The 20,626-nt window shown below is 43.7% G+C and overlaps 1 protein-coding gene across 9 annotated transcripts in view; it reads right to left on the reverse strand.

Annotated features, from left to right (window-relative positions):
• Positions 1–412: 412 nt before the first annotated feature.
• LOC144000857 (ubiquitin carboxyl-terminal hydrolase 54-like) overlaps positions 413–20,626 on the reverse strand; it is a 28,336-nt gene continuing 8,122 nt past the window's right edge. For 7 of the 9 annotated variants that reach the window (XM_077494552.1, XM_077494554.1, XM_077494553.1 and 4 more), the window contains 20 exons: positions 17,527–17,997; positions 15,068–15,160; positions 14,675–15,001; positions 14,025–14,107; positions 13,188–13,290; positions 12,964–13,110; positions 12,323–12,472; positions 10,275–10,455; positions 8,524–8,679; positions 8,237–8,374; positions 6,869–7,478; positions 6,337–6,449; positions 6,036–6,200; positions 5,695–5,814; positions 5,128–5,287; positions 3,929–4,620; positions 3,517–3,596; positions 3,128–3,232; positions 2,791–2,932; positions 413–1,852 (listed from right to left, as the gene is read on the reverse strand). In XM_077494552.1, the coding sequence (XP_077350678.1) occupies positions 1,365–1,852; positions 2,791–2,932; positions 3,128–3,232; positions 3,517–3,596; positions 3,929–4,620; positions 5,128–5,287; positions 5,695–5,814; positions 6,036–6,200; positions 6,337–6,449; positions 6,869–7,478; positions 8,237–8,374; positions 8,524–8,679; positions 10,275–10,455; positions 12,323–12,472; positions 12,964–13,110; positions 13,188–13,290; positions 14,025–14,107; positions 14,675–15,001; positions 15,068–15,160; positions 17,527–17,718 (4,245 nt within the window). In that variant the 5' untranslated portion in view covers positions 17,719–17,997 and the 3' untranslated portion in view covers positions 413–1,364. The remainder of the gene's footprint in view (positions 1,853–2,790; positions 2,933–3,127; positions 3,233–3,516; positions 3,597–3,928; positions 4,621–5,127; positions 5,288–5,694; positions 5,815–6,035; positions 6,201–6,336; positions 6,450–6,868; positions 7,479–8,236; positions 8,375–8,523; positions 8,680–10,274; positions 10,456–12,322; positions 12,473–12,963; positions 13,111–13,187; positions 13,291–14,024; positions 14,108–14,674; positions 15,002–15,067; positions 15,161–17,526; positions 17,998–20,626) is intronic. The other 2 variants (XM_077494559.1, XM_077494560.1) reach the window with 2 other exon arrangements.

The raw sequence follows: 20,626 nt of genomic DNA on the forward strand, positions 1-20,626 counted from the left end.
AAAAAATGTATAGTAAGGTGTAAAAAAAACAACAAAAAAAACAAAACAAAAAACGACCATGTATAGTAAGGCATTTTTTTTTATTAGTAAAAAAACGACCATGTATAGTAAGGCGTTAAAAAAAAATGTATAGTAAGGTGTAAAAAAAATACAACAAAAAAACAAAACAAAAAAAAACGACCATGTATAGTAAGGAGTTTAAAAAAAATGTCTAGTAAGGTGTAAAAAAAAAAAAAAAAAAAAAAAAAAAAACGACCATGTATAGTAAGGCTTTCTTTAAAAAAAAAAAAAAAAAAAAAAAAAAAACGACCATGTATAGTAAGGCTTTCTTTAAAAAAAAAAAAAACAAAAAAAAAAAAAACGACTATGTATAGTAAGGCAACATGCTGATTTGAATCAAATACAAAAACTCTTTTCCCTTTTGGAATTTTTTTTTTAATTATGTTCATTCTACAGAATACAAAAATAAGCATCAAAAATAGAACAAACTCAATCCAATCAAAACTTTTGACTAAAAGTGAACAGAGTCAGAAACAGAACAACAACAAAAATAAAATACAAAAAATAATCTTACTTTGTTGCTCATTAGGACGAAGTTTTGCCTGTTTGGGCTTCGTTTGCTGCGAAGTCATCAAAACACACAAAAATGTCTTCCTAAGCAGGAAAGCCGCCAAGTTACATCCAGAAAGACGTCGCTAGCAAAGATGTGCAGATATATTTCGAAACATACTTTGATTTGTATATATGCGTTACGTTATTTCAAGGAGGAAAACATGCTAAATATTAGCTGCAACTCGCTTTCAACGCTTCAAAACTAAAAAAAACAATCTTCACTTGACTTGTAGAAAACTAGTTTGCATTTCTATACGCACGACCATGCGGCCAAAACAATAAATTAAACTTTTTGTGGCATCATCATCATCATCGAGAAGGGCAGTGAAATCATTCATGTACTTTTAGCCAGAAACTGCTTTTTCTAGATATATTTTTTTTGTTATGGAGGATTTTGAAGAGATTATGACTCGTTTTTTTTTTTTTTTTTTTTACTCATTCACTGCCATTGACGGCTAAAGACGTCAATTTTTATCGGACTGGCGGTAAATGAGTTCAAGACAAAATGCCCTCTAATGTGGGCAAGGAGAGCCATCCAGCGTTTCTGATGACAGGTTTGTATATGACGACAATTTCCTTCAATTATTTCATTTAAAGTTTCTAATAAATTGGCAACTTTCTGGAAACGTTCCTCCCCGTTGCAACCCAAAAAGATTTCGGTCTTCATCAGGACCGAAGACGAAGAAGAAAACTCGGTCTTGCAAACTTGACTTCCTGTCGTAGGCACATTTGAAAAGCGTGACCAGCGTCCGTCACGGGTGAGGTCGTTGGCAGGCGGCGCCGGCGGCGGCGGCGCACGAGGAGCAAAATGGCCGCGGGGGGTCGGCGGGGAAATACCGGCACAGCTGGCAGATGGCCGCCCGCGTCTGCCGCAGGAGAACGTGAGCCGACTTCCTGCCCGCCAAATCCGCCTGGCGGCGCCAGTCGCGCTCGGGCGGCACGTCCAGACGCAGCGGCCGCTGGGCCGGAACGCCGCCGCCTCCTCTGGGAGGAGCCGCCAGGCGGTGGCGCTGTTGAGCGAAGGCGTCGACGTCGGCGAGACGGCCGGGACGCGACAAGGTGGCGTACAGGAAATGAGGGGCGCAAGCCGACACCCCTCGTGATCTGGGGAGCGACGAGGACGAGAACGAGGAGGAGGAACGATGGGGAGCGCGAGGAAGCGTCCCGGAAGTCAGGGGGACGCTCGTCTCGTCCTGACGGAACCGCCATCCTGATCCTGATCCTGATCCTGATCCTGATCCTGATGGAGGGCAAAAAGGAAAGAGTAAGAAAGCGTCACATTTTTTTTTTAAAGTCCTGTGACTGGCAGCCATTTTCACTGAAGCAACCCCTGGATTTGACTGGATTAGGACTGATTTTGTAAGGTCCACAACATGGAACCGACCAAAACAAAGATTCAAGTCCTCACTTTCATCAGGAAACAAAAATATATTTCTATCGGTTTCAGTTTTTGCAGCAATTAGCATTAGAATATAGCTAAGCTTCATCATTATTCACACATCTATTTAGAATTGGGAGTAATTGAGCTTTTGTTCAACATGGCCCTGGTTGATCTCTTATACTCTGCTGCCACCTGCTGCTGTAATAACTATCATTGCTTCAACCCTTCTGTTCAGTTGAGGCTGTGTGCTCTAGCATTAAAAAAAACAAAATAAAACGTATAAATACGTCTTTGGGACACTTAAAACATTTAAAATATTATCATTATTGCTATTATATTATAATTATTATTATTAATTTGCACTTTTCCACTTTGGGGTAGGGCTGCTTGATTATGGGGGAAAAAAAAAAAAGAATAGTCACGATTATATTAGCAATAATTAAAATCACAATTATTCAAATAATTTTTGGTCGAAAAACAAGAAAACGTTTCAGCATTTAAAAATATGAAGACATTTAAAAAAATAAATAAAATAGAAACACTATAATTATGTAAGTTCCTTTTGGACCAACCAAACAGAATTTATAATAATGCATATTTCTAATAATATATATGAATATTTATTCATTTATTTCTGTATGTTGGCAAAATCTTGAAGTTGGAGTTTCAGCATGTGATCATTTATTTATTTATTTTTTTGCTACAAAACGAGAAAATGTTGAAGGCGTGTCCTCGTTTTTGTCGTCGCAATTTGAGACTGCGGCTGCCGATTGGCTGATGCTGAGGAGACGCTTTACCTGGGCGGGGGGGCGCCGCGCTCGGCGGGGGGGCGTGCTGTGGAGGCGCCGCAGGTGACCGGACGCCGTGACGGGAGGACGAGGGAACCGTGAGGGGGCGGGGCAAGGCTGACGAGGAAGGAGGGTGAGCGGACGCCGACGCCTCGTCAAGTGACAAACGTGAGAAGGGAGCAAAACAAGATGGAGGAAGAAGAGAAATAAAGAGAAAAAAAATCTAATTCGACTAAAATAAAAATTGGTTGTTAAGCAATTCAATGCGAATGAATGTGAAGCTCGCTCAACGCGCGCTTGTGGCATGTGACCACACGGTGGCAGCAGAAGCGAGCATGTGACTTACAGAGTGGGCGGGGCCAAGGCTGGCCATGACGACGGAGCCGCTCAGATTTCGGGTGACCCTGCGAAGGTTTTCGGCGCTGTAGTTCTCGTCCGCGCCGTCGGGACACTGAACGAGCGCAACGTTGACATGTCAATCAATCAGTCAATTTTCATCACATGGATCACAAAACGGAATGACATCCACAAATGAGTGACATCAGCAGTCAAATTGGGAGATTTGGTTTTTTACTTTTTTGTTTTCCAACTTCAAACTAACAAGATCGTGAGCCACGTGGCAGATCTTGAAATTTGTGAGTCTGCCGTCTGAATGGGAAGACTTGGCAAGTATGCACTCATGACATCGATTCGACTCACACATCATTCACGTCACTCCACATTTTTTTTTTTAACCTTGTGCATGGCGGCACGTCTCTCGATGTCGGCCGTCGGTGTTTTGGAGCGTCGCGATCCAGACGGGATCCTCTTCAGTCCTGCGCCACCACAAGGACACAAAACAGCAACACGGACGTTCAGCCATTTGAATTATATACACGACAACGAGCAGTTTGAACATTTTGGACTTTTGCCTGACGAGGCGTCCCCCAGGGATCCTTCCTAGCTCCCATTAACTTCTACCGTATTTTATATATACACTGCAATGATTTTTATTTTATGTTTATATTTATAATAATTAAATTTTGGATGCCAATCTGCTTTCAGGTTGCATTTCATTTGCTTCATTCAGATTTTGTTGTTTGAAAAGTTCAGTCTAAATAAAGCGTAAATATATATTTATTTTTTCTCTTTTTTTTTTTTTTTTTACCTGCTTTGCTGCTTGTAATGTTGCATTGCATGCTGGGAGCCATCAGGCTGGCCTGGTACAGCGAGTCCAGTTCTGAGAGTTCCTCGGCGGGAGGTGGCTCCGCCCCCGTGCCGCCTCCTGCTACTGGTGCATTGTGGGAGCTGTAGTATCGGTTGACATTTTGCGCCCAGCGCTCCACAGGCAGCAAGGCTCCGCCTCCCCCCGGACAGGAAGAGGAAGTCACAAGTGGCCGGACGGCGGCGGGTGCAGGCGGGCGATCGATCGGTTGAGCGGCGGGACGACGGTCGGGAGGGTCCGACTGCAAGCAGGACCACTTCCTGCTGGGGGCTCGGCCGGAATAAGGCTCCTCCTCCATCAGGTTGTCCGTCGTGTCGGGCGGCGGCGCCAACGTGGAATATGACCGACGGGTGGGCGGGAACTCAGACGGGAGGGGGACCGCACCCTCAGGTAGACCGGGTGAGGTCATCTCCCTCGGTGGGCTTTGGGCCAACGAGGCCGCCGCGCCGACGGGCTCGCATGGTGCAGCGGGCGGGCCGGTGTCATGTGACGAAGCGGCGACGGGAGGGAGGGGTGCGATGGGGCGAGCGGGGGGAGATGGAAGACGAAGAGGCGGGCCTTGCCGAGCCTGGCTGGTAGCCGATTGGTCGTCTGAAGTGGCCGTCAGAGGAATTTGGTGCGGGAAAGGCTTTTCACTGACGAGACACGTAAAAAGAAGAAAAAAAAAAATAATGTTCACGAAACGAGCGAGTATGCTAATGCGAGTGCGTGTTTGACAAAAAAATAAATAAAAACTGTCAAATGAATACTACGCTCTCCATAATAAATAAATACAAATACTTTTTTTTTAAAAAGTATTTGACCCAAAAAAAAGTGATGACACTGACCCTCCCACAAAGCTGCCAAATGAATACTAAGCTTTCAAAAATAGATTAATACAAATACATAAAAAAAAAAAAATGTGTTTGACCAAAAAAAAAAAAAAAAAAAAAAAAGCAATATGTTGATTGACCCCACAAACTGCCAAATGAATAATACTGAGCTCTCAAAAATAAATAGAAATACATTAAGAAAATTATGTGTGTTTGAATTTTCAGCTCAAAGGAAGCCAAAAGTCGCCAAATGTTAAGATGTCGCGTTCACTTATCGCATTGACTCGTGCTGAAAGCCGACTCCTGATTGGCCGAGCAGACAGCAGGTACCTGTGAAGCTGCTGCTGGTCATGATGAGGATGACGATGAGGATGATGATGCTGCTGAAGCAGCAGCAGCAGACGTTGCTGCCTGCCGCGCGCTCTCCTCATGCCGCGCTGCAGTCGGGCGTGGCCGCGAGACACGCCCTCGCTCGCCGGCCCGAGCTTAGCTACGACGAGCGGCGGCAAAAGCAAAGCAAAAGATGCAGAAAAAAGAAAACGGATGATTGCATGCACAAATCAAAAATACAGACAACATGCTGGTCAAAATGGGAACAAAAATCAGAAATTAGTGAAAGGATGTGCTGACACAAAAAAAACAAAAAAACCCGATGTCCAAATGCTGACTTGTGCAATCCCATTGCTGAGATCTGCCCCCCCTAAAATGTTTCCATTATCCATAAAAGGCCATAAGATGGCAGCATCGCACTTCTTCGGTTCAAATGAACGTGCAGATCAACTTGCATCAACATAAAGCTGCCACAAGAGGGCGCCAAAGCTGCTGCTGCTCGTCAATAGTGACAGGTGACATTCGTGACCTCATTTGCAGATGCGAGAGAGAAGATGAGGATCTTACAGACGGCTTCGTTGACCGCCGAGAGGGCGGCGGCGACCTCGCCCGCCTGCTCCAGACGCGCCGATTGGTCCAGCAGAAGCTCCGCCTCCGACAGGCACCGATCCAGACTTTCGCCTTTGCCTGGGGGGAGGTCAACGCACACACAAACACACCGAGTCATTCACGTTATTTCGTAGAGTTTAGATATATGCACTTTTTTTTTTATTCATAAAAGAATGCAAAATTAAGAAATCTCATGAATGATTGCATAAATATTGTCACTTTTGTCTTTGGCTCACTCGTCCTCTCCATGACAAACATTCCTCGCTAGTGTTTTGTAATATGCAATCGCGCGTTCGTACCCTGGATCTGCAGCTGGTCCAGGTCCAGGTACTTGCTGGGTCTGGGGTTGAAGGCCAGCTTGGCCTCCCGGTCCTTCTCTTGCTGCCGCTGCCGCTGCTCCTCTCGGGCCCTCCGCTGCACCTCCTCCTGAAGCTCGTCCAGCTCGCTGCGGCCTGAGGGGGGCGCTGTTGGAACGTAACACGTGTGTTTAATCGTTGAAGTTGAAGGCGAGGCTCCAATTGGTCAAGCCCCGACGGTAAACAAAAGTGGTGTTTTGCCGCCATCTTGCGGCATCGATTGGCACGGGTTGAAGAGTCGTACCGGGGCTCCCTCTAGAGGCCGAGCTGACGTCCTGCGGCAGCGTGCCGCTGCTCTTGGATCTTGTGTTCTTCCACGATGGTCCTGTGGAGGAGGGCTGCTTGGCCACGCCCTCTCTGCAGGTAACACAAGCGCACACAAACGTGTTTGTCAAGTCGGCTTTCAAACAAAATGTATATATATAGATATCAAATATGAAATTGACGCTGCTGCTGCTTTTCAATCTGGAGTCTGTGAGACTATTTTGAAAATCCACGCTAACTGTCCAATGAAGGGACATAATATGCTATGTGGAGAAACTCAATAAGTGCCTCAATATTTATATTTATATATAATAATTATATTTTTCATTGCTGTAATGCACAGAAGCACAATATTGTGATAATTATCATACCGTGACCTTCATATCGTGTTAATATCGTATCATGATGTTTGGCTATCGTTACATCGCTAGGAAGCAGTGGATTGTTCCAAAGTGCCCGTTATTACCAAAAATAACCGCGATTCAGATTTTCTTCCTCGTGTGCCGTCTCACCGCTTGGGCGAGTTGATCTCGCTGTTGCGCTCGCTGCTCTCGTATCCGCTCTCCATCCTCTGGATCAGCCTGGGAGGGGGCGGCGCCCGTCCCCTGATGGCGCCGGCCCCCCCAGAGGTGGAGAAGGCGGCGGCGGGGAGGAGCCCGCCCGGCGCCACCTCCTGCTGAGTTGGCAAGGAGCCGGCTCCTCGCTCCTCCTCCTCCGAGGCGGCGATGGCGGCGGGGGTTCTGATGCGGTCGGTCGTCGGGGCGGCGGCGAGCGGGCTGTAGCCGGCGGCCTGCCGGCGCCGCGCCAAGATGCTGTCGATGTTGAGCGCCTCCCGGCGGGGCCTCCACGCCGGCCGGTACCTCGCCGACGACGCGCCCCCCGACGAGCTGGATCTGGAGTCGCTGTCGGCCTCCCAGTCGCGAGGGTTGGAGGGCGGGCGGCGGTCGGCGGGCGGCACGATGCCGGCGGCCGGCAGCGAGGAGGTGGAGGAGGAGGCGGGGAGGCCTCGGCTGTGGAGGAGGTTGCTCATGGTCTCCTTCAAGTCGCGCAGGCGGCTGGTGGAGGAGGAGAAGGCGGACTTGGGGGCCGGGCGGGGGACCTGCCGCTCCTTCAGCGTCTCTCCTGCGTGGGGAGAACAAGACGAGGCGCATGAAGTCACCGACAGGAGCAGCAGCAGGAGATGTGAAGAAAAAAAACAAACGGATGATATGTCAGATGTTAATATGGCTGATGATGGAAAACGACTCAACTGTTCAGTTTGCGTTGGCAAATAATAATCTGACTTTTTTTTCCACACACACACAAAAATAAAACTGATTTCCGCTTTTGCAAATTGACGATAACATTGTACAAAGTTTTGCTCCTAAGGTTTCTCCTGTTCTTGGATTCCTGACACCAAACCTTTTTTTTTTCTTTTTTGCTGAAACTTGCATCAACTTACAACTGAGAGACATCAAAGTTTTCAAAATAAGTGTTACTTCTTGTGGGACAAAAGTCATTGAACAATTTTCAGCAGTGAAAAGTTAACATTTTGTCCACAATGAAGAGACACAATGCTGCCATCTGCTGGCCCTAGTTCATGGGTGTTTTTGATTCCACAACCCATTGGCCAGGCAGCGCTCCAAAACCTGCCCATTGATTAAAAAAAAAAAAGGTAGATGACATAATTGAACGTTGATGGCGGCATACATTGTTATTTTACTAAACGTTTTTGGCAGTCAGTTAAAAAGTAGAGAGGAAGAAAAGATTTCTAAAGGGAAGCGTCTAATTTGGCTAACGTTCCTGTTTTGGGGAATTTGGAAGAACGCCGAATCGAACCCTGAACGTCAGGTCAGTGAAGTAGACGTACTATAACCACTAAAAAAAATCCGTCAGCGTACCCTCGCTGTGGTAACCGGCCGACGAGGCTTCGCCGTCCGCTTTGGCTCTGCGGAGGCGGCTGGAGCCGCGCCTCCGGTCCCGGGCGGGGCCTCCCCTCCTCGGAAGCGTCTGCCGCTGCTCGCCGTCCGCCGCGTGGCCTTGGCAACGACAAGTACGGGCAACACAGCTTTTTTTTTTAACCGCACACGTTCAGGCAAAACAAAAGAAAATGATGCAGAAATGAGGTGATGGCGGTGAGCAAGCGACTCGGGGCCGAGCCGCGCCCGCGTGGGGTGGCCCCGCCCACCTATGGCATCCAGACTGCAGAGCGAGGAGTGGCGCGGTGCGTCGGGGCGTCGGCCGGTTGCCGGGGGCTCATGGTGCGAGGGGGCGGGCTGTCGGGACGAGGTGCTCTCCGTGGACGAGTCCGTGCGAGTGTCGCTGGAGATGGACGGCTCGCGGCCTGCGTGGGAACAGTGGGCGGGGCACACTCACGTTAGCAAAGCGTCCTCCCACACCAGACCTTTAAAACATTTACATTTCGTATAACACAATTTTTCAACATTTTTTAAATGACTCGCACACACACAAAAAAAGCAACTGCAAGCATAAAAGGTCATTTAAAAAAAAAAAAAAAAACTTTTTAACTCATTCAAACCCAAAAACGTGCAAATACGTTTTTTAATACTTTGTCCTTCATTCCCAAAAACATGTTTATTCGTTTTGTTATTGTTTTGTGCAAAGTGCATACAGAAGGCTTTGATGCAGCTTCTGATATGAACAGGTGGCTTAGAACAATGGAAACAGATACAAATATATATTTTTTTCCTGATGCTAATCTTTCTTTTGGTAGGTTCCATGTTTTTTTTTTATAGCAATTGAACACAATATTCTGTGGGCCTTGCAAAATCAGTCAAAATCCAGAACCAAAGGGGTTGCTTCACTGAAAACGGCTGGGAGTGAATGAGTTAAGTATAAGTAGAAATGTGCCTTTAAGAGGCGGGGCCAAGTGGTGTGGCATGTGACGTCAGAGTGTCTCACCCCCTGAATGTGTGTGCACATTTGAGTTTGTGTTTTGTACGATTCTCCCGCTGTTCAATAATAAACGCTGGCTCTCCTTTCCCACATGTGAGGGCATTATGATTTGAAAATATACGGTTACAAAATGTTATGAAAGCAAATGGCTGCTGATGAAAACAATAACAGTGGCATATTGTGGGTGAGCACCTCGAAAATAAGTACAACAATGTAGGGCTGGGCGATACGGCCTAAAAAAAAAAATAATAATAATAAAAATAATCTTATTTCCCATTGACTGGTAAGCTATTTATTTATTTATTTTTTTTGTCTTCACTGATGAAAAAATGGTTTTGTCGAAACGTACAATTGTGTTCAAATGTTTGGATGAGGAATGTCCTCATTTTCAGTTACTTGGCGGGCCACTAGGGGGAGCGCCTCATAAGAGTGGCTGGGAAATAGATGGAAGTCTTCAGGCGAAAAAGACTCACACGCTTAGTTTTTTCCAATTATTATTATGTATATGATTTATTTTATTTAATATTATTATTTTATAATATTATATTAAGTATTTATATTATATATTTTTTATTATATGAATTATTTTTATTTTTATTTGATATTTATTTTATTTTTATTCATTAATTGTTTATATTATTATTATTATCATTATATGATTAGTTTTATCGTAGATTATTGAGGATTTATTACCTGAGCAATATATCAATAATCGTCGTTTCGTGAGCCTTGTAGCGTTTAGTGTTAGCGACCAAATGCTAAGTTGTCAACACTGACTGTGCTTTTGTAAACGGGTTCCTCTCGCAAATGAAAATCAATGAATCGCCCAACCCTACAACTACAACAACAACAACAACAACAACAACAACCTGCACGAGTTAGCTTGCGCGGTCAACTCAGTACTACTACGACTACTACCACTACGACTACGAGTACTACTACAGGCACGTCTCATCCCGAGTTTAGTTACCTGCTGTTCCGCGGCCGTGCTACTACTACGACTCCTAGCTGTGTTGTAGTTACCCGAGTCCTCGCTGTCGTAGCACGCCTTGTTGAGGCGCCGCCGCGGGTCCGGGTCGAGGCGCGGCGCCGACGAGTCCTGGGCCGGCACGGGCGTGCCGCGGGGGTCGGCGTACAGCAGCAGGAGGGGCTGGTAGTGGCCCTTGATGCAGCGTGACACCACGTCCTTCCACTTGGGCCCGATCTGACCGCGCAACATCGATGCAGTCAGGATTCAAATGAATACATACATACATGCATAAGGAAATAAAGAAATAAATAAAAATAAATACAAAATAAAAATAAATACAAAATAATATAAATATAAAAATGAAAATAAATAAAAACAAAAATAAATAAAAATGAATAACAAATATAAAAATGAAAAATACATAAATATAAATAAAAAAAATTTTTTTTAAATAAATAAAAATGAATACAAACAAACTAATATAAACATGAAAAATAAATAAAATGAAAAATAAATAAAAATAAAAAATATATAAGAAGAACATTTTCTAAACCACTTTTTTCCCCACAAATTGCACTAGTTTGTCCCCAAGTCATCTGTTATTTGTGTGCATTTGTTGGTTAATTTGAAGTGTTGAATACTGCTCGTGAATAAAGTTGGTTATTGTATGTTTTGAGAGTTTAATTTGATAAATAATGGATTGGTTGGTTCTAAATGATTGGAATTGTTGATAACTCGTATAGCTTCTTTTTTTTTTTTTATAACTTAAAGATGGACTGAGTATTAGTTTTGTATTAATTATATCTCCACACAATAAGTCAGGTATGGCAGTAATAATGAACATTATAATGTGCATAATGTTTTCTTATTGAGGAGCTCTTTGGTTTTATAAAGCACAATATAATAGTAAATTGGTGCAAATGTGGTCTCTGAACTGAAAGCCGCCTGCCTCCACATAAGCCAAAGTGTCCTTTCCACATGACATAGCGTGAAGCAGAACAACAAATGCACACACACGCGCAAACTTTTGCCTCAGCAAAGACGTGCCACCCGACTTTGGGGAGGGGTGGACGTCACACGGAAATCGAAAACGTACCCGCTGGTTTGGTGGAGAAACCGTCGTCTTCCTGTCTGCTTTTTTTTTTTCCCCCCTCTTCAAAAAGTGAAACCACGACTTGTTATTTTAACCCTTCCTCCGTTTCCCCCCCCTCAAATGAACACCTCCAACTCTGACAGATCCAACAGGACGTTCACAAAACTTGTTGTAGACGCGTGTGAGGCAGAAAAAGAAAGGCAGACAGAAAGAGATTGCAGCGTGGGCAAAACGAACTGACCACACCCTCGTCCACGTCCAGCTGGAGCGATAAACAATGGAGGGAAATCCGTGTTTTCACAAGCAGCTGTGGGCGAGCTGGCCACGGGAATGTCATTGGAACAGAGACAAGAAGGGATGGACAAAAAAAAAAAAAAAGACGACAAATAGAAAGTAGTGGAAAGAAGAGGTGTTAGGAGGTGTGTGCGTGATGAACGCACCCCCGTTACTTCGTGTATTTGGTCATTTTTTTTCCCAAGGGTAAGAAAAAAAAAAAAAAAAAACATGTCGACTTCCCACAATGCACCTCTGCTGTGGACGGCCAGTTGGGCGATGCTGACAAGCAGACGCATGACGACATGTTCTTGACAAAATGTCATTTGTTGCCATCTTTTGTTCTTTTATATATTCCTGTGAGGATTGACGGGCGCTCTGTTTGGAAATGTTTGCCGCTCAGTGTGTTGATCACCGCAAACGTGCTAATTTCCATTAGCCCGTCAAAGGCGTTTTGCATTGTATTTTAGCAGGAAGCTAGGAGACGTTTTTGGAAAACAATAAATGGTGTTTTCATTTAATAAATTCGGTGTCCAAAAGTCATATTTTAAACAACTGGTGTGTAGCAGTCATATTAGAAACAAAATTATTCATGTTCATTTTATATATTTTCATTACAATTCTTGCATGGCTAGCTACGACGTCATGTCTGCGACGTCATGTGATGAGTTGCCAAGTGGTGGCCAAGCGTGAAAGATTAAAAAAAAAAAAAAAAAAAAGTTGAAAGGCACAAACCTCCTTGACGTGCGCGTCGTCAAAGTACATCCAGCGTCGGATTTTGGTTTGGAAGAAGAAGGTGGAGTAGTGGTGGCCGTAGTAACACACCATGCCCACTAGGTAGAGCTCTGCCTGGCGAGCCTTCTCCTCTGTCACTCTGTAGAACAACTGCATACCAAGATTATTTTTAGTTAACTCAAACTAATGAAAAACTAAAACTAAAAATTAAATTCAAAAAACAATTTTGATCATGAAATAAATTATTGCAAAAATGTCCTTCGTTTTAGTCTTTGGTAATTAATTTAATGCATGAGCCTTTGGGGATGATTTTCAGTAGATTTATTTTGATATTAAGCGGAAAAAGGACGTTTGAAAGTGTGTCTGTTAGTCTGTTATATATACTATACTCAAAACAAAATCAAAACCAACAAAAATTAACAATTCCAAAACTATAACAACCCTGCTGCATATGCGCGCACGGCGCACGCAAACACTTTATTGTATAGTCGACACCCGTATACTCACTAATCACTAAAAACTGATTAATCGTGTTCGAAGTACGGTTTCCACGTTTGCCTAATTTTACCGTTGCACGTTATCGCGCCTCCCAAAACGGGATTCGTTCTTCCCGCGCGCCACGTTCGTTCGAGCGCACTCACGTCTCCCAGGCGCAGGCACGTTCCCAGCGTGTGGATGACGTCCTCGGCCAGGTCGGAGTGGTCCGAGTCCCACACCAGGCCGATGGTGATGATCTCGGGACTGTTGAGGAGGACGCGAGCCATCCGAAGCTGCTGGCCGCACTCGCTCTGAAGGACGGCAGAGCGGGCAAACCTCAAACGGGATTCGTTTGCGTCACGCGACGCGCCGCCGCCGCGTTTCTTACGGGACAGTTGCGCAGGTCGCCCATGCTGGCGTTCCGCAGCAGCTCCCCGAACATTCCCGGCGTGGCGTTCTGGCGGGTCTCCAGCATCTTCACCGCCTGGTTGCTAAGGGACACAAGAGAGAGAGAGAGGACAGTCTTTGACATTTTTAAGAATTGACCTCCCATAATGCCTAAATGTCTCTATTTGAAATTATATTATGAAATTTCATGATTTGCAACACGATTTCTGAAAATCTACCTCATAATTTTGGAGTTAGAGGATTTTTTTTACCCCCTAATTAATTTGCCAGGCCTGCAAAGTTTCATGATTTTTCGTCCATGTTTAGACACTCAAAATCAGCATTTGCCACGGCAACAACGATTTCAACTTTCAACATCATGAAGGCCTAAATACTCTTCTGATTAAATACGAGTTAGAGTCACTGCAAAAAAAAAAAAAAAAAAAAAACCTGAGGATTAAAGTGTGAATTTTCTTTAGCCAGTAGGTGGCGCTACCACTAGAATGAAAAAAGTTTGATCAGATGAGGATATTCAATACTTCACAAATTGTAAACATGTTTATTATTTCTTTGTTTTTTTTGTACTCCATGAAGATGTATGTGTTGCTCTGATTATGTTTGTGTATTCATTCATACCATTGAATGTGAGCAGATTAGTGAGCAGATGATGCTTGAGATTTTATTATTTTATTTTTAAACGTCCAGATTGTCGCGAGACAGTTCCAGTAGTAGTATTACGTGTTCTCGTTCCACAACACCGTGCGAGCCCGTCATCCAAGTGGTGTGTGTGCGTGCGCATATCAATCAAGTTGCAGCAGCAATGCATGATGGGACTTACCACAGGGAGGTGGTGGAGATGTAATGGACCATCTGAATGAAGGGCAGCGGGTCTGAAGATGCTCCGCAGCTGCTGCACACACACTGACGCGCACACACAAGCACACGTGAAGTCACATTTTTATTCAGTTATTTATGTATTTATTTTCGTCCCGACTGGTCGGTCAAAAAATAATAATAATTGTTAGAAACACTTTGTGAGCTAACGTCAAAGCGGAGCTGAACTGAAGTTAGTGATGCTAGTTGGCTAATTACCTGCCTCTGTACAAGCTCACTATTTTAGCTGGTTGCAAAAAAGCACATTTGCGAGCGTTATATTTTACCATTTACTTGAATCTTGGTATAAATGTGATACTGCAGTGGAAGTATTGCGTCATCTACAAGACACATTTTTGTAAACAACATTATATAAAAAAACAAAACAAAAAAAACAACAACAACAAGAGACCCGTGGTCATTGGCTGCTAGGGCTGGGTATCGATTCAGATTTCCAAAATCGATTAGACTCAAATTGATTTTTGATTCAGTTAAGGACTTCATGCAGTACCAATTTCACGTTTATATGGAAGACATTCCCGGCCAAAACGGTATGAAAATAATAGCGATAATAACAACAACGATGATGATGTTGACGAGCTTGGAGCTGCCCACCTGTTCAAAGAGCGTCATGGCAAACTTCTGGTGCGGGATGCAGTGCCGGGCCGTGCAGATGTCTTCTTTGGACTCGTCGGCGATGTGGAAGTGAATCCTCATCAGGATGTTCTCCTGACACAAACAAAACAAGCAAGCAAGCAAGCCGGCGTCACGCGCGCTCGTTAAAGACGGATGCGGAATCTTCCGTACAAAGCACTCGGCCGCGTCGTCCATGATGCCGAGCTGAAACCTCTGCTCGTCCTGGAAGGTCTTGGCGAGGGCGCTGCGGAGCGCGTCCGACGGCAGCACCGTCTCGCTACTGTACTGGAACTGAGCAAAGATGCTCTGAAGAGGAAAGCGAGAGCGAAAATGTTGCAAAGTCCCGGTTCGTCACACGTGATCCGTTTTCACCTTCAGAGCGCAGAAGATGCACGAGTCCTCCATGCACTTGTGAGACGTCAGCTGTCTGAAGCTCCGGCGGAAGATGTCCAAATGCCACAGGACCTAAAAGGCAACAGCGGGAAGAAGGGAACAATTCACATTGCATTATGGATACTGCTATTCGATACCATTCCTTATCGATTCTCTTATTCTCATTGGGTAAGGGAAGAAAATAACAGAAATAATTTATGATCATGTTTTTGGTGCAGCACTCGATATAGATTCATGAATCCATATCAGGGGTGTCAAACTCGTATTAGCTCAGGGGCCGCATGGAGGAAAATATATTACTAAGTGGGCCGAATCGGTAAAATAATGTTATATAACTTAAAGACAATTGCCATCAATGATACGCAGATTTTTTTTTTTTTTTTTTGGGCCAGTCCTAAATTACGGAGCTCAACTGTAATCTATTGTTTAAAATAATAACACAAATGCAAATGAAATGCAGAAACACTTTGCCTGTACGAGTTCTCAGAGTGCTGATATTGGTAAAATTGTTGAAGATTTTATATAGATTAGAGTTGAGGATGGGATTAAATACATTTTCATGTCCCCACTCCCTTTTAGGCAAAACCATGCCTTCCTCTTTTGTCGCTTATTTTTTTTTCTGTTCATAATTATGAAACTACAGTATGAATTGTTGTTCCTGTGTTCAACTGTACGTTATTGCCTGAAATAAATAAAAATGCTGATGATGTTGATATAATGCACAGATCGGAATTCAATGAAAAGAACCATTGACATTCATCTGTAAACAATGTAGGTTAAAAATAATAATAATAATAATAATAATAATACATGATAGCAGTGAAAGTGGTTGATGACTTAGGGCGTGTTTGTTTGCCGCTTCCTGTTCCTGTTGCCGACGCCCCCCCACGGGCGGGCATATGTCGCTTTGTTCCCACGGGAGTCGGCCGTCAGCGTCAGCGGGGGAGTCACGTGACCTGCCGTCAGCGCAACGCCCAAATCGGGAGGCAACCAGGAGGCAGCCTGCTCCTTTTCACCTCCTCGCGTCGTCCTGCCTGCTTTCACGTCACGCTTGTCCAGTGACAAATGTTTGGATCACTTGACATCAAATGTGAGCAAAAGGAGCCTTCATTATTATTGGCACAGTATCGAGTGGCGGAAAAATCCTAATTTATTCCTGATTTTTTTTTTTTTTTTAACCCCTGAGCAGTTGTACACTAGGCTAAAGAATCACTGAACAAGAATGCTTTGTTATTGTTATATAATTCAGTGATTGTTCCATACCTGACCTATTGCATTGAAGTGTGTGCGTGGTGCAGCCAAAACCTGCACCAATTCCGTCCTCCTTTTACAGAAATGTGCAATTCGTGTCGTTTGCGGCTGCGGATACAGAGACCACACAAATCCATTATTTTATACAACTAAAAACTTTCAAATGTAACGAATTGATGGAGTTCATCCATCTCAAAATAATGTTTAAAGCCCACCATGAAATTCTACCAGTTAATATACAAATGAAATTTAAAAAAAGGAAAAGTGAGTCAAAATTAAGAGGAACGGATATTTTCTCCAAAACACAATATAGAACAAAACAAAAAGAAAAATGTAAAAAATGTATTTCAACTCACGGTGTCAGCTTATGGAACAATATGGATTGTAAAACAAAATCATCTCAGTTTATTTGTATTTTTAAAAACTTGACAAAAGCTCAATGAGTGGAAAAATACATAAAGCACAAGGACTTGTTGCTGAATTATTATTTTATAGGATTGTTATATTGAAAGCGTTTTGATTATTTGATGATCAGGGGCAGATTTGACTTCTTTCTGACCCTTTTCATTTCTGTTTTTTTAATGGAATGAAATAGAATTGAATTGAATTCATGTCGATTAATTGTCATATCACTAGTTGCGCTTGATTTTCGATACATTTGCTAGTTCCACAGGGCTCCCTTCTAGCTACCTGAAAGTTTTTGTTTTCTCTATTTGATACATGTTACTATGTGACCCGACTCACAGAAAACAAAATAAATGATGGTGTGACAAACAAGTTCACCCAGCCGCACCGCATTGCATCCTGCACGCAACAACTTGTCCCGGGTTCGAGTCCAAAGGGCTGAAATGGGCAAAGTGGTTACAGTGCACGCCTCTTTTTACAACCACCAAATGATTATGAATTGATAGAAGGCCAAGCAACATTCCAGACGCACTTTGATGCTCACGTGTCTTTGCAAACGATTCCTTTCTGGACAACTTCAACACATGAAATAAATACGTCTTTGGGACACAAAACACTTAAAAAAAGAACATATAAAAAAGAACAATTTTGGGGGAACAAATGAGTTAACCAGCATATTTTGTCTAAAGAAAGTCTGTTAGCTTCATGCTAACATATAATGGAGAACGCCGTAGACAAGCCAACAGAAATGAGCGTCTCTGTGAAGGTAAACAAAGTTGTACCTGCAGAGCGCTGTTGAGGAAGCAGCTGTTCTGTCCCGGCTCGTTGCTCAGTCCTTTGCTGGGAGCGATGGAGGTCATGGTGCGAGGCGTCAGCATGGCCGCCATCCCGCCGCCTGCGCCGCCGCCTCCTTCCAACCCCGCCACGCCGCCGCCGCCGCCCGCCGCCGCAAAGTAGTTGCGCTTCCAGGACATGACGGACTGCGCGCGTCTCAACTCCGCGTCGTCAAGGCGACCATCTTCAACGATCTCCGACCCGCCGTCAGGAACTCCGTCGCGAGCGTGTCATTTGATTCCAGGTGCGAGCGGGAAAAATAATCCAGGAGATCCAAATGCAGTTTTTAAGGACGGCGATGAAACGGACTCGCAAGCGTTCGCATCATCCTCCCGGATGAACTTTTCGCCATCGCAGTGTTGAACTTTCACCTTTCGAGCATCCCATGGACCAAAAAGTTCCGAAGTCAGTGAAGATACCTGTGGGAGACATCAAAAACATATAGAAATGAAAGGACTGTGCAATTAATCGAAATTCAATTACAATTAAAATAAATATTATTACAAATTATGTTAGCATTTCTCTTTTTTTTAATTGGCCTTAATATTTTTAAATGCTTAAACATTTTCTTGTTTTATACCAGAAAATAAATGTCAGTCACTTTCATCACGGTCGACAGAAACCTGAGAAAATTTTCTGTTGAGGCCAATTTTAAGTTAAAAAGGCCGCTGAATGATTGATCGATCATCAAAAACAGTGATTAGTTGTCATATTGCACCACTAACAACTACAAATAACTAAATGGAATTTCTTTTTTTTTTTTTTTAAAGAATCAGATAGTTTGTGTGGTTTAACTGTGGTTTAAGCTCCCAAGTATTTTTGGAATCGTATTTGGTCAGAACTTTGTGGGTTCTGCCGTAAATGAATTTTCAGACTTCAATGTCTTTGAAGCGAGTGCAGAGAAGTGAAGGAAATCCTCCTCCTCCTCCCAGCAGAGGAACAACAAACGCATTAAACAGCTTTGCTTTGGCTGCTAAACAACATTGAAACACACATGAAATGTGGGAATAAAAAACAAAGACAGACGCAAGGGGGGGGGGGGGGCTCCCGTCACCACAGCAGCATGTTTATGTGTAAACATGTCACATGTTTGAGCAACTTGTAAAAAATACGAACTACAGAAACACACAAAGCTTTGCCGTCCCCACAAAGGCATATATGAATAATAAGAAGTACAAATCTGTCCGTCTGAGCCGGCTGCAGTATGCTGACTCATCTGAATGCCAAACCATCAATTCGTCAATGAACATTTGAAACAAAACGGCTCCTTGCCACAAGAAATCATGGAGGAGGAGGAGGAGAAGAAGGAGGAAAAAAACAAAAAACCCTGAGCTGGTCTCGAACCAGGTACTTGCTGCTTACAGAGCAAGCAAACTAACCACTATACTATTCGTTGAATTAGGTAGTTTTACTTATAGTTTACACAAGGGTCAACCAGAACCTTGGAATTCCTTTGGACAGAATGTTTACCGACAAAGGCTACTTTTGTCACTATCCCATGGAGGTCTCAGAGAAAGTGGGCGGTGCGGGGGGTGTGTCCGCACTTTATGGCATCATAAAGTGAGCACCCGTTCGTTTTAGAATTTCTCATATAGAGGCGAATGGAGGAAAACACCACGTCCGTCATGTTTTTGGTGAGGAATTAGCAATTTTCACATGGCTTAAAAGCTCCAACAAGTTGATTTGTCATGCTGCTGTCCCTTTAACATGCACACAGAGCAGCAACACATGCAATCAATCACTCGGAATTTGTGTGCGTGCGTGAGTTTGTGTGTGTTGTGGAGGTAACACGCAGGTCAGAATGGAGGGAGGTGGCGAGGGATTAACCCGATCTGTCTGTGCGGGATTACAACGTCTGTCTGCAGTGCCTCGCCCCTAACGACTTTGTTCCTCTAATTGGCGGCGGCGTTGCTCGGTGGCTAGCTAGCTAACGGGCGCAAATGGCGCGCATGAATGAACGGAGGGTGGCGCTAGGCACGCCGATTAACTTTGCTGCGCTCGACTAAACGGCTTCAAAAATAAGGTGACGTGAGCCAAAGTGGCAGCGAAGAAAATGTTTGCCAAGACTTGCGAGCTTCAAAGTGAGTCTGGAATGTTGTTGGACAATTACTCAACTGGCAATCCCTTTTCAGTCTTTTGGACGCGAAACAGCACAAGTTGCGTGTCAGATGATTTTGGCCTGTTTGGAAGTTGTGTCACTCACCAAGTAATGGGGCTGGCTATCGATTCTAATAGCCTCAATCGATTCACAAGAGTTCAGTACAATTCAATCAATAGATTAATTATGGAACATCAATTCTTCAATTAAAAACTCCACAAACATTACATTTTCAATAAAATTTTAACTGGTTTTAAAAGAAAGCAACACGTTATAATCACTCAAGTGACAAACACAAACATTGACGTCAGCAAGGATGAGAGGAAAATATTTTCAGAATTCTAATTCATTCATTGTAAATATAAATTCAAAACATTCTGAATCGTCTTAAAGTGCAATAAAACTAACCGTGCTCTGCAAGCTGAACTCTCGCTATATTAGTGAGTTCACAAACTTTATTTTTATATGAACAGTAATTTACAAGAAAACCCTAAAATACAAAACAAATTGGCCTTTAAAATTCTGAATTTTCCTTGTGAAATTATGGGAAAAAAATAATTGATTATGGGAAAAAAATAATTGATTGAGGGTTTTATGAATCGATATCAGGCTCAAAAACAAAAATTGATTATTCCATTTTTTAAACAAAGCCCTACTAAGTAACGTGGCTCAAATAGAGAAAACTTTCAAGTAGCTAGAAAGGAGCCCTGTGGAACTATCAAATTTAGTAATTATAAACATTTGCACTGCGACGCTGCCCTTCAATAAAAACACGCAAATCGGATCAAAGTGCATCGTTGAGCTCTCAGCGGCGCCCGACCCGGCCGGCCCGCGTGGGCCATTTGGTGCCGGCTCTCTCACACACAAACTCAACAACAACAACAAAAAATGATCAAATAAACTGTTGTACTGTATAACGTGGTGACAAGTTGGCAAAAATGAAACAATGA

Source organism: Festucalex cinctus, chromosome 14 (assembly GCF_051991245.1).
Source record: "Festucalex cinctus isolate MCC-2025b chromosome 14, RoL_Fcin_1.0, whole genome shotgun sequence".
In the NCBI taxonomy this organism is placed as follows: Eukaryota; Metazoa; Chordata; class Actinopteri; order Syngnathiformes; family Syngnathidae; genus Festucalex; species Festucalex cinctus.